This window comes from Lactuca saligna, chromosome 8 (assembly GCF_052625555.1).
Source record: "Lactuca saligna cultivar CGN05327 chromosome 8, ASM5262555v1, whole genome shotgun sequence".
NCBI classification, from domain to species: domain Eukaryota; kingdom Viridiplantae; phylum Streptophyta; class Magnoliopsida; order Asterales; family Asteraceae; genus Lactuca; species Lactuca saligna.
This window is the reverse complement of record NC_136424.1, coordinates 126,144,750-126,158,281: the sequence shown is the minus strand read 5'-3', so window position 1 is coordinate 126,158,281 and position 13,532 is coordinate 126,144,750. Positions and strand designations below refer to the sequence as shown.

The window sequence follows — 13,532 nt, the reverse complement described above, 5'->3', positions numbered from 1 at the left end:
AAAATAAATAATTTTGCTAAAACATAATACAATAGGAAGTTTGTTCACATTTAGTCATTGAACTTTTTAGAGGGTAACGAACTTTCGATTTTGTTCACATTTAGTCACTAAACTTTTTTTAATTATCTATTTGCCACTAAACTATTGAAACTGTTCACATTTTACCCTTATGACCGGTAACAGCCGGTCATAAGGATCAAATGTGAACAGTTTCAATAGTTCAATGACAAATACATAACGAAAAAAAATTAAATGACTAAATGTGATAAAAATCGAAAGTCAAGTCATTATCCCTTTCAACTTTGAATATTTAATGGATAAAAAATAGCAGAAACGGCTTTAAAAAGTAATTTGGGGTCGAATCCGAGTGAGATTCTTCCATATAACAGCATACACTTGTAATAGTTGCAGATTCGTTTCTAATTCCACCCATTTCTCACATACAAGTTCAAATCAAAGCAAACAGAAACGAAAGGCGATTGAAGAAGAAATAAGTGTTGGATGGCGGATTGTAAAAAAGTTTCAAAATTGTACTCTATCGATCTCTCATCTCCTCATATTCCAACCTCTGTATCCTTACTCAAACAGGTTTCACTCTCTCTCTGTGAGAAGTGAAAGGATTTGTGTTTGTTTTTGTGTGTATGCGTAAGTGTATTCAGAAGGAGGTATAGTTTGATTTTGGATGTTTAATCGTCTGCAATTTGTTATCGATTATGGAAATACTTACTTGTTAGTTCTATTGATTTGTTCTGCAATTAGATTTGAAAGTTAGGGATATGAAAAAAGAACTTCATGGAAAGGATTGTATCAATAACTGGATAGTTAATTAGTTATAGAATCCCACGTATGGGGATTTCCTGTATGCATATATGTCATGTAAACAAACCCCATTTAAGTTTTCTTAACGATTACTAGTCGTTAATTTGATCTGTTTTATATTTCATAGGCCTGCGTGGATTCCGGTTTCTTCTACGTAACAAATCATGGAATCAGTGAGGAATTTCTGGATGAAGTTTTTGCGGAAAGCAAGAAGTTCTTCGAGCTTCCATTAGAGGAGAAAATGAAGCTTCTTAGAAATGAGAAACACCGAGGCTACACTCCTGTTCTTGACGAACTCCTTGATCCCGCCAATCAACTCCATGGTTTGTTCAAACTCAAGTAAAGTTTTATAACAATCCACCTGTTCTTTCTAACTTTCATCATAAAACTTTCCACAACTCATTTGCACAATAATCAAAACATCATAGGTGATCACAAGGAAGGATTTTACATTGGTATCGAGCTTCCTGAAGATAACCCTGACGCTCAAAGAACATTTTATGGGCCAAATTTATGGCCTGATTCAGGTATAACCAGTTATCTACTCATCACTGTGTATCTGATTTGTGAAATTCTTTTAAGTTTGAATTGTTTGACAGATATCTTACCTGGATGGAGGCAGACTATGGAAAAATATCATCAACAAGCTCTGTAAGTTTTCTTAAACTTATAATCTTTTTTGTGCTTCATGTTTATATGAGTTTTTTCTTTTAGGAAAGTAGTTAGAAAAATAGCAAGGTTCATCGCCCTTTCTCTTGATCTTGATGCCAACTATTTTGAAAGACCAGAAATACTTGGCAATCCGATTGCAATCTTACGTTTACTGCATTATGAAGGTGAGAATCTAAACTCAAGAATGATAATATAATTTTTAATTTTTTCATGATTATTTTTAATTAAAGATGATAAAAAAAAAAAAATGGTTTATGTTGTAGGCCAAGTATCAGACCCTTTGAAGGGAATATATGGAGCTGGTGCACACTCTGATTATGGTTTTATAACACTCTTGGCAACAGATAATGTTTCTGGACTCCAAGTATGCAAATATTAGCAACAAATACATGTTTTTCTTTTCAAAGTTTTAATTTTTATTTATTTTTTATTTATAAAGATATGCAAGGATAAAGATTCTAACCCTCAGGTGTGGGAATCTGTTGAACCATTAAAAGGGTAAGACCATTAAGTAAAAAAGGAACAACATTTGACACTTTACACCATTGGAGAACAAGAAGAATTATACACTATGATGATAAATTATGTGTCTTTTTGCATTTACAAATCAGTTAATGTCTTTATAAATTATAATAATCTTTTCAGAGCCTTTGTTGTAAATCTTGGTGATATGCTGGAACGATGGAGCAACTGTATTTTCAGGTATAAAAAATTATCATGTTATATATTCTAATATTCTATTTTGACTATTTTAGGTGATAGGTTTGAATTCGTTGACTTTTTGTACAGGTCAACGTTACATCGGGTGTTGGGAAGTGGTCAAGAGCGATATTCTGTACGACCTTTTTATATTACTCAATTTTCTTATTTCTTATTTTTATTTTTTAATTTAAATGATTTTCAACTCAACCCATTCTTATATATATATATATATATATATATATATATATATATATATATATATATATATATATATATATATATATATATATATATATATATATATATATAAAAAAGAAGAACGCAAGTTATGAATGAAAGTATGTTGCTGTTTCTTGTAGATTCCATATTTTGTGTTGCCAAGTCATGATTGTGTGGTTGAATGCTTACCTACCTGCCATTCAAAAGAAAACACTCCCAAGTAAGTATTGTAAAAACATTTTTTTTTTTTTTTTATTAAATGTTTATTGGTTTATTGTTATCATTTTTAATGATTTGATTTTATTAGGTTTCCTCCAATCAAATGTGAAACCTACCTTCTTCAACGATATCATGACACTCATGCTGAACTTAGTACATACAAAAAACCCTAGATTTCATTTGGCCAATTTGTTAAAGTAATAAAATAGTTACTATTATTATTTAAATTTCATTTGGCATATCTTGATGATGATGATGAAAAAAGTATTCATGTCTTTTGCAATTTACACACCAAAGTGGTTTTTTATGAACACAAAATGACTGTGAATTATATCATATACTTGATAATTAATTGTATGGGGTCACACGTGTTGCATGAGTATGGTGTATTCAACTCCTTCTGTTTTAGAATAACAAAACCTTTCGTGCCCACAAATATCATTTAAAGATGGAAAAATGCCTTAAACTACAAGAACCGGTTACTAGTGAGTAACCTTTGAAAAAAATGTAAAGTTTGATGGTTTTTTTTGAATATTTTAAATCATAGTTACACTTATGAGTTATTTTTTCTTTTAATTATTTGTTACCTGTAACTTTTTGGTTACCATAAGGTGAAATTTGAACAAAGTGTGTAGTTCGTTGGTGTTTTTTGTACAAAGATTTTATTTGGATGATGTTTTTTGAACAAACCAAACTTAAATGATGTTTTTGAATGATTTTGAAATATAGTTACCCTTATAAGTCATTTTCCCTTTAAAGTTCTGTAGTATCATGATATTTGAAAATATAAGTGGTTTCCCTCTGTGTTTAATATATCAATGTGGGGATATGCTTTTTTTGGAGATTAAAAAACGTAAAAAGATAAAGAAAAACAAGAAATCCTGAAGAATGTGAATAGGTTAGCATGATTAAGCCTTTGGAGATGGGCAATTGATTGGATGTTGGAGACGAAAATTTTAAACAGAATTTTTGAAACGGTAGCGAATGATTTGCAAACTTTTTATATGAAAATGGGGAACAACCTATAAAAGGAAAATGACATCCTTTTCGGCTTTGTAGTCTTTTCTATAATAGGTTAGCATGATTAAGCCTTCGGAAGTGAACGATGGCGATGCAGGTATGGGAGTAATCACGAAAAAGAATAGAAACCATAGGGACCATTCGTGTAATTTATAATAACTGTTAGGGAAAATGATCCTACGAACTTTCTAGGGTTTATCTTTAGAGTCCTTAAAGTTTTTTTCGGGCTTTATGTGTCTCTAAACTAGGGTATTACCTGCTCTTTTAGTTTATGTCAACCTGTAATAGTCGGTTCAGTGACATTTTAAACAAAAAAAAAAAAAAAAAAACTCACATTGTGCCCCTATAAAACCAAAAAATAAGTTTGGGGATCAAATTGTACAAAAAAAAAAAAACTCTCCTGTTTTTCTAAAGCTGATTCACACTTAATTCGTATTCATCTCCGAACTATTTTTTTTTGTTTTATTAGGGCACAATGTGAGTTTTTTTAGTCTAAAAAGTCAATGAACCAGCTATTACAGGTAGACAGGGACTAAAAGAGCAGGTCACATCCTAATTTATGAACCCATAAAACCCAAAAAAAAACTTTAGGGATTCAACGGGTAAACCCTAAAAAGTTTGTAGGGCATTTGTATCATTTTCCCTAACTGTTTAATGGATGATCCGTTAAATACTAACAAAATTGACTCAATAGACAGGTAAGCTGTAACTATGACTTATTGCGAAAAAAAATTGCTGATCAAATCGAACCATAAACATAAATTTATTGTGTTGCGATGACATTTTGCTAGGAATATAAATACATCATTGTTGATCTACTGTAAGCCTTTACTCTTTAGACACTTTTTCGCTTTCTTTTTTTGGTATGATTTACAAGATAATGGACCAAAAGCAAACTTAAAAGGTTTATCCCAATAAACGTGGTCGTAGTAAGTTTCGGATAAGATCATATGATTATATCTTTTTGCTTATAGAGTAAGTTATATCTATGCAATGGAAATAAATAATGGCCGCTTCTAGACATGTATTGGAATTGAACAATTTTATGCCAATCGAACAACAAAAATTATGATATGCCATGATCCCACAATTTAACTTTTTCTCTCAATTTTTCTTCATTTTCATTAAGACATCTTCAATAAGAACTTTCTTTTTTACAGCAAAAAGAAACTAACTACTATTTGTTTAACTATTTTATTACCATTTAATTAGGGGAGATTTTTTTTTCTTTTCTACGATCAATATTAAATAGGTAATTTAGTTAAGGTCTTTTTCACATCTAATCTTTCTCATTTAATCATATTTTATTTTATTTTTAATTTTAAATCTTTTTTTTATTTACTTACCAACTAATTAACTCTATTATGTATTTAATATTCATTTATGAAATATAAAACTTGTAACAATTATAATATTTTCAATATGATATCTTCGAACGATGAATTGTGATATTTTTTTGAATGATATATTTTAATATTTTAGCTATCTTGATATTAATGTCTACTAATAATTTTTTATTATAATATTTTATATTGAAATAGATAACACCTAATTTTGGGGTTAGAAATTTTGAATAAATTTAAAATATTTATCTAAATTAAGTAAAAATAATAGTAATTCTATATTGGTCTATACCATCTACTAAATAAAAATAACTTGTGTTACATTACATTTTTCTAGAGTATTAGTTTAAAAATTTATATTTTATTCTTATGTTGACACGTGATAGTTTCATAATTTTTTCTATTAATTTAATTTTTTAAATTCAAATAAATCAACATATGTATTAAAATTGAAATTTAAATTTTGAATTAAGTTATGAGATTTCCTTTATATATATATATATATATATATATATATATATATATATATATATATATATATATATATATATATATATATATATATAATCTAACGAGATTTTCGACTATATACACAAACCACCTAGACAACTATTTAGAATATTTATTTTATTATTATATCTAGAATGTATTGATTTTATTTTATTGACATATATTATGAAAAAATTGCAAATAATCTAAAATCTATTCTACTAAATATAAATATTTTTTACTACATGTCACATTCTCATTCATTTTGTAACATCATTTTGTGGCTATAAAATTAATTTTTTTATAAACACGTGGTTTGCACATGTCTCTAACCTAGTAAATAATAAGTTAGGATAATGAGAATAATAAAAAATGAACCATAATAATTGTTTAAATAATAGTTAGAAAAGTTAGGTGTTGAAATTATAACAATTAGGGTTTGAAGGCTAAAAGTGTCAAAATAGTGAAACTATTTTAACAAAATGATTGACTCACTTAAGTGGAAGATTAGACTATTAAAATCATATTATGGATGAGGAATGACTAATTGTGAAACTCTATATGTTAGGCGAAACAATTATGACGAATGGGGTTATTTTGGCAAAAACATGCATTCTTGAGGGTAGAAATCAAAACTTAACAGATAAGATGCATCCTCTCTAACTCATTTCTTCATGTCACGATTTTGAGTAGTCGGGATCTCTTCTTATGGAGATTTTCCCTTTAGTGATGTTTGAAGCAATAAATGGCAATTTCCATAAAAGTTTGTAACACTCGTTTTCCAGAATGGTCCGGTTTAGGGCACTAAGAAGTCAAAAGCATGGTTTTTGGGGAAAACCAGGTGTCACGACGTGACCATGAGGAGGTCATGACGTTACAAGCCAAAGTAAAGAACATGTATTTGGATTGTGGTCACGACGTGAGGAAAGTTGTAACCCAATCTCATGCTCTTTTAGGGGTTTCTTCATGTTTAAACCCCGCTAACTTGATTTTAGGGTTTATTATCAACCTTCATCACCCTCAAACCACAGGGAAACCCTAACCCTAATCCCTCTTGGTGGTTTTGGATTATCTTTGATGGTTTTAGTGTTATTTGAAAGAAGTATAATGAGAATTGGTGCAAGGATCAAGCAAACAACATCTTCTCAACTTTGATATCACCCTTTGGACCATTTGTAAGCATTCAAGATGTAGCACCTGGTTCCCGGTACGTATTTCTTGTAACTAAAAATTCTAAATTCATGCATTTTTGCCTTGGACTCGGCGAGTTGAAGGACCGAATCGCCGAGTAGGAGCGGGATGAGATGCGAGGTCTGAGCCTTGGACTCGGCGAGTTGGTTCCCCGACTCGACGAGTAGGCCCTGTTTGGGCAAAAACCTTAACCCGAGTGTCGTCACCCTATTTAAGCACACTAACTCGGCCTCCCTTGTCCCTAACACTTCTAGAGAGCTGTAATGAGAGACCTTAGCCCCCATATTGATCTTGTGAGTGATTTTGCTTGGTGAAGGAAGTTTGGATCTTAGAAGAAGAAGGAGGAGGTTGAAGAGTGCAAGGAGGGGAGTAGATCCGAAATCTACACAATGAGAAACTTCCATTCAGGTAGAAAAGTTCATACCTTGATCACTTGGTCATTAGATACCATTTTGTCCCAAATTGGTGGTTTTCAAGCCCTAAAACACCAAACTCCATGTGTTTGTGCTTAATGATCCGAAAGGACTTCAGACCTAGACCTTGTGGACGTATTAGAAGCCTAAAGTTTTTGTGGTTGAAGTGATTAAGGTCCCCATTGGGTGTATGACCTCATAAAGAGCTTGGATTTGACTTTTGGAGCTTGTAGGGCCATGCGTGCACATAAAGTTTGCAACTTTATGTGATAAGCATGCCCTAGGAACATAGATCTATGGTTTTGAAGCGTTGCATGTCTCAGATTTGGTCTATATGGGAAATGGGTCAAGGGATTCGGCGAGTCCCAAAGTGGAACTCGGCGAGTTCTTTAAAGATGGCCTTAGACTCCGCGAGTTGGATGAACAACTCGGCGAGTCCTATGAAGATTTCCTGGTACTCGGCGAGTCAGATGAATAGTTACTGAGTAAGAGGGATTTAGGTGTTGAAGGTCAAACCCTTCGTATCTGCATGCGGAATTAGCAATCTACATGTAGCAATAGTCCCAGAAATCCAAATCCTCATAAAGGATGCTCTGGTGAGGATTTGGAAGCGAGTAGGAGATCTGCTGGTATGGACTCGGCGAGTCGGATCGCGAGCCGGTTCTATCGTCCCAAGTAGTGAGTTAAGGGTGACTCAATGAGGGGAAAAATTGACTTGTAGAGTGGGACCGAGTTAGTGGGAGAAGGACTCGCCGAGTCGGTGCCATGACTCTGTGAGTCCAGTCAACTGGAAGTTAACTTTGACCAAGGAGTTGACCTTGGACCAGGGGTGGGTCAGTCATCTGACCTAAGGTGCGTATGAGTGGCTAATCTATGTTTATGATTTATATCAAGAGGACTTCCAATTCAGCAGTCAGGCGCTTAGCAAGCAGACTTTCAGCAACTACTTTTCGAGGTGAGTTACCTTCCAGTAACAGTGGGTCTAAGGCTACAATGTCGGCCCACTAGTAGGAGTTGTATGATTAGATGATTGTCTATGTGATATTCATCTAGGGCTGCTACTACCTATTTTATTCTTATGTGCTAGTATGATATGATGTTATGTGCTAGTGACAGTATGGGAGATAGTCCCCAGATTATCGGTCGATAGGATCGCAGGGGCAGATATGCCCAACCATGCTAGATAGATTATGTGATACATGTTATGTGGTAGTGGTATGGGTGAAATAGTCCCTAGTATCCGGTCGAGAGGACCGTAGGGGAGACCAACACCCAGGTATGCTAGTCAATATCCGGTCGAGAGGACCGAAGGGGAGACCAACACCCAGATATGCTAGTCACTATTCGGTCGAGAGGACCGAAGGGGTAGGTCGGGCACCCAGATATGTCTGAAAATATATGTATGTTATGTCGTTATTTGGTATGTGGTACGGTGGGGGAACTCACTAAGATTCGTGCTTATGGTTTTCAGTTGTTGTTTCAGGTGCCTCTTCAGCGAAGGGGAAGGAGTTGGCGCAGTAGCGACATATCACACACATGCTCTTTTTTTTTTTTTTTTTTTTTCTGCACTACGCGATATTCTGGGATTTGTACTCTGATGTTATGGTTGTTTTTATGGTTTGGTTTCGGAAACAAAATATGTTTTATGAGATAATATGATCGGATGATGTTTTACTATAAATATTTTACAAAACACTTATTTTAAATGAAATTTTTGGGTGTGAAAATTGGGTTGTTACAAGTTGGTATCAGAGCCCTGGTTTGAGGGATTCGGACACATCTTCGGGAGTGCTTGAACTCAAACCGAGGGATTAAAGGATTTCAAAAAAGAATTTTTTTTATAAAAGATTAAGTAAAGAGTTTTAAGAAAGAATGTGTGATGTGCGCGACCGGCCGAGCTCAAGTAAGTATTCCCCAAAGTAACCGTACAATGTTATACTATGTTTATCAGTTTCAGTAGAACAAAATGCTAGAATGGGACTAAGGATCTAGGAGGATGCCTTACGTACCTGCTTTTGTGTTCCAGACTTATGTGAATTGCATGCTAGAAATTGAGTAGACAGCAGTAGGATAACCTGTTTAGGTTATGCCTGGTAGTATGAGTTCAACATTGAATGCTAGTGCAGTTTCTCGTTATCAGAATAGATTTCCATGAGTAGTTCCTGTATCCGAATGTTGCTTGCCTTGTGCTTTGTGGGACTCCAAGTGATTGGAGTTAGCCATTAGGTGAATACGTTACATCACATGGGATCAGGGTTGGATAATCTCAGAGTGTTGGATTTGGCCCGGTTGTGCAACTCTCGTTTGAGTCCAACCGTGGTAGGGACGAGTCTTTTACTCGAAGGATTATCCGAGCCTTGTCACATGTGATGGTATTCAGGTGATGGCTAATTGGCATTACAAGAGGCCTTCAACAGCTGAGGATTGGTTTAAGTGGAGTCAGAGATTTTCCTAGGGTAAACCTAGGATAAAGATAGCAGTGATCAACAGTGGTAAAAAGGGATCTGGTGGAGTCAAGGTAGTCCTTGAAGAAGGTACGGATAGATGTGGAAGGTAGTATGGGCCCGTACTACTGAAAGCATAGGATCCGTACCCAAACCAAGGAAGGCCGAGATAAGACCAGGGAACTTGTAGTGGATGTGGTTCCTCAAGAGGTATCAATATCGCTAACAGTCGTTGTTTATATATTGCAGAATGGTGGTACTCCGATCGAGGCCAGCAGTTGGCAGTTCAGGGAGGGATCAGGTTCGGGATCAAGTTCCGAGCTAGGAGATGAGAGGCTACACGAGTTCATCGCATCAGAGATCACCAGGGGAATCCTTGAGTCGACTCCGATTATCTTTGGGTCGATCAAGGAAGGGATAGTTGAGTTGATGGAGGATCGCCTCAGGGGCATTCAGGAGCGACATGGCATCTGGCCAGTTGGGATCTCGCACGCTATCCTTTAAGGACTTCAAGGGCAGTGGTGCACCAGATTTTCACGAGGCGAAGGACCCCATAGCTGCCAGGCGGTGGATTGCAGATATCGAGTCTGCACAGTTGACTAGCTTCTGCCCCGAGGGGTCGAAGGTGAGATACGCAGCAGGGTGTTTGAGAGTCAGAGCTAAAGATTGGTGGGAGTCTGTTGGTGACTCATTGGGAGTATCGGATATCGAGGCTATGACCTGGTTGGACTTTGTGACCAGGTTCAGGGCAAAGTTTGCATCGGCTGTCGAGCTTCAGTAGCTGGCCCGAGAGTTTTTAGATATGAGGCAGACGACGGAGACCGTGGCGGAGATCACCGCCAAGCTTCGGGAGAGAGCGTTGTTAGTACCCCAGTATGCAGGTGATGAGGATATGAGGAGGACCCGCTATCATGACATGTTACGAGCGGACATCCATGTTAGTTTCTCAACTTGCCTTACCCTGGATTCCATGATTGTTAGGGTAAGGGAAAGGGAGATTGATCTGGAGCATATCCAGAAGAAGAAGGCAGAGGAGGGACTAGTTACAGGGGCTACGGGGAAGAAGCCCAAGGGATCAGATGCTGGGCCAAAAGGACAACAGGGGTGAGGCCGCTGCAGGAAATGCGGCAAGATGCACGAGGGAGTGTGCAAGTTGGGATCATCAGGCTGCTATAAGTGCGGCAAGTTAGGGTATTTTAGCAGGGATTATACCGCCCCTGCACATGTCTTCTCGACGTATGAGTTTTTTTGCTTCCACTGCAACCAGAGGGGCCACAAGAAGGCCAATTGCCCCCAGTTGACAGCTGCTTCAGCGCCAGTGAAGGCGCCAGCTCCAGCGACCCTGCGGATCACTGATAGCTGGCAGGGCAAGGCAGAGGCTCTAGTAGTGAGGAGCCGGGCATTCCAGTTGACTACCGAGGAGGCACGCGCCACACCCGATGTGGTGACTAGTATGATTCTTTACTTATGCTTTTATGTTATGCTGCTGTAATGTTGATATGTTATATGTATGTGCTCTGCTTTGGATCGTTCCATGTGAACGGTATCCCAGTTCAGGTGTTATTAGATTTGGGGGCTACCCGATCATTTGTTTCTCTTGCGCTTAGCAAAAAGTTTCTAGAATCTTCAGGCAGGTTGGATTGCCCTTTAGAGGTGGAGATTGCCGACGTTCGTTCGGTGCAAGCATCAGAGGTTTTCCGGGATTGTGTATTAATATTGTTTGAGGAGCGTTATCTGGTGGATCTGGTTCCCATACCTTTGCGGGGGAATAAGGTTATTATCGATATGGATTGGTTAAGCCCCAATGGGGCAGTGATCGATTGCGCGCAACAGTTGGTGTGGATCAGGACCCCAAGTGGGGGAGAGTTGGTGGTTCAGGGCGAGAAGCCACAGCGGGGACCAACCCTATGTTCATCAGCAAGAGATAGGTGTTACCTCCAGCAGGGTTGCACAGGTTATGTCGCGTATGTTATGGATACCCGAGAGGCGGGTAGAGCGACGGTGGACGAGGTGCCCGTAGTACAAGAGTTCGCGGACGTATTCCCCAAGGAGCTGCCTGGGATACCTTTAGAGCGCCAGGTGGAGTTCAGGATCGACCTAGTCCTTGGTGTGGCTCCAATAGCCAAGGTACCCTATCAGTTGGCTCATCCCGAGATGCAGGAGTTGTCTACGCAGCTGCATGAGCTACTAGACAAGGGATTTATCAGGTCGAGCAGTTCACCCTGGCGAGCCTCGATTCTGTTTGTGAAGAAGAAGGATGGGTCGCATCGGATGTGTATAGACTATTGGGAGCTGAACAAGGTAACAGTGAAGAACCGTTACCCACTCCCGAGTATTGATGATCTCTTTGACCAGTTGCAAGGAGCATCTTGGTTCTCCAAGATCGATTTGCGTTCAGGTTATCATCAGATGAGGTTCAGAGAGGGGATGTGCAAAAGACTGCGTTTCGGACGCACTATGACCATTATGAGTTTGTGGTGATTCCGTTTGGGCTCACCAATGCTCCTGCCGCGTTCATGGACCTCATGAACCGCGTGTGCAGAACGATGCTGGATCGGTCTGTGATAGTTTTCAATGATGACATCTTGGTTTATTCCAAGACGCAAGAGGAGCACGAGGGGCATCTCCGAGAGGTGTTGGAGACCCTGAGGAGAGAGAGCTTATATGCTAAGTTCTCCAAGTGTGAGTTCTAGTTGCACGAGGTGCAGTTTCTTGGGCACCTTGTCAACTAGGACGAGATTTCAGTAGACCCGGCCAAGGTAGAGTCTGTGATGAGATGGGAGGTTCCGAAGTCTCCATCTGATATTCGGAGTTTCCTGGGTTTAGCGGGCTATTATCAGAGATTCATCCATGATTTCTCCAAGATAGTTGTACCATTGACTAGGCTAACAAGGAAGGTCGTGGTCTTTCGTTGGGGGCCTGAGCAGCAGGCAGCGTTCGAGACACTGAGGCAGAGATTGTGCGAGGCGCCAATCTCAGCCCTGCTAGAGGGCATAGAGGATTTTGTTGTGTACTGCGATGCGTCCATCTCAGGTTTGGGCGCGGTATTGATGCAGAGAGGGCATGTCATCGCCTACGCGTCGAGGCAGCTGAAGCCTCACGAGGCGAATTACCCGACGCATGACTTGGAGTTGGGGGTTGTTATGTTCGCACTCAAGCTTTGGCATCATTACCTCTATGGGGTTCGATGTACCATTTACACGGACCATAAGACTTTGAGGTACCTCATGGATCAGCCGAATCTAAACATGAGGCAGCGTCGGTGGTTGGATATGGTAAAGGATTATGATTGCGAGATCCTTTATCACTCGGGAAAGGCCAATGTGGTGGCCGACGCGCTTAGCCGTAAGGCAGTGCTGATCCGAGATATCTGCCTACGAATGACCGTAGTGACCCCACTGTTGGAGCGGATTTGGGAGGCTCAGCAGGAGGCTATGACGGAGGAACATCGGAAGAGTGAGCGTATTGTGGGACAGGTTTCCTCCTTCGACTATGATAGCCGAGGGTTATTGACTCTTCACCATAGGGTGTGGGTCCCTTATAATGGAGGCGTGTGCCATGTTCTGATGGAGGAGGCGCACAAATCCCGGTTCTCTATCCATCCTGGGGCGACGAAGATGTATAGGGATCTTCGTCTAGACTATTGGTGGCCCTGCATGAAGCGGGATGTAGCTTGGTATGTTGAGCGGTGTTTGACCTGCAGGAAGGTCAAGGCCGAGCATTAGAGAACGCACGGCAAGATGCAGCCGTTGGACATCTCATTGTGGAAATGGGAAGATATTACGATGGATTTTATCACAAAGCTTCCCAGGACCGCGCGAGGAGTGGATTCGATATGGTTCATCATGGATAGATTGACCAAGAGCGCCTATTTTATTCCAATTCAGGAGAGCATATCGGCCGAAAAGTTGGCCGACATCTATATCAGGGAGATAGTGGTGTGGCACGGGGTGCCAGTATCCGTGATTTCAGATAGGGATGTGCGTTTTACTTCCAGGTTT

At 38.8% G+C, this 13,532-nt stretch overlaps 1 protein-coding gene across 5 annotated transcripts; it reads left to right on the top strand.

Annotated features, from left to right (window-relative positions):
* The first annotated feature begins 365 nt into the window (after positions 1-365).
* Positions 366-2,881, top strand: LOC145012173 (azadirone synthase LFS-like). 5 transcript variants are annotated; one of them, XM_078970953.1, is made up of 11 exons: positions 366-588; positions 947-1,142; positions 1,248-1,346; positions 1,419-1,470; positions 1,534-1,655; positions 1,755-1,855; positions 1,931-1,989; positions 2,137-2,193; positions 2,281-2,326; positions 2,553-2,632; positions 2,720-2,881. In XM_078970953.1, exons 1-11 carry the CDS (start codon positions 502-504, stop codon positions 2,802-2,804), a joined length of 984 nt encoding a protein of 327 aa, XP_078827079.1. In that variant the 5' UTR covers positions 366-501; the 3' UTR covers positions 2,805-2,881. The 5 variants fall into 5 exon arrangements, with proteins under 5 accessions (XP_078827079.1, XP_078827083.1, XP_078827080.1 ...); XM_078970957.1 differs by having other exon boundaries at positions 372-530; XM_078970954.1 differs by having other exon boundaries at positions 373-665.
* The last annotated feature ends 10,651 nt before the right edge of the window (positions 2,882-13,532 follow it).

Coding starts and splice junctions, on each gene's coding strand:
- LOC145012173 (XM_078970953.1), top strand. CDS start 502: ATGGCGGATTGTAAAAAAGTTTCAAAATTGTACTCTATCGATCTCTCA. Junction 1,471..1,533: donor AAATATCATCAACAAGCTCT/GTAAGTTTTCTT, acceptor TTTTTCTTTTAG/GAAAGTAGTTAGAAAAATAG. Junction 1,656..1,754: donor ACGTTTACTGCATTATGAAG/GTGAGAATCTAA, acceptor TTTATGTTGTAG/GCCAAGTATCAGACCCTTTG.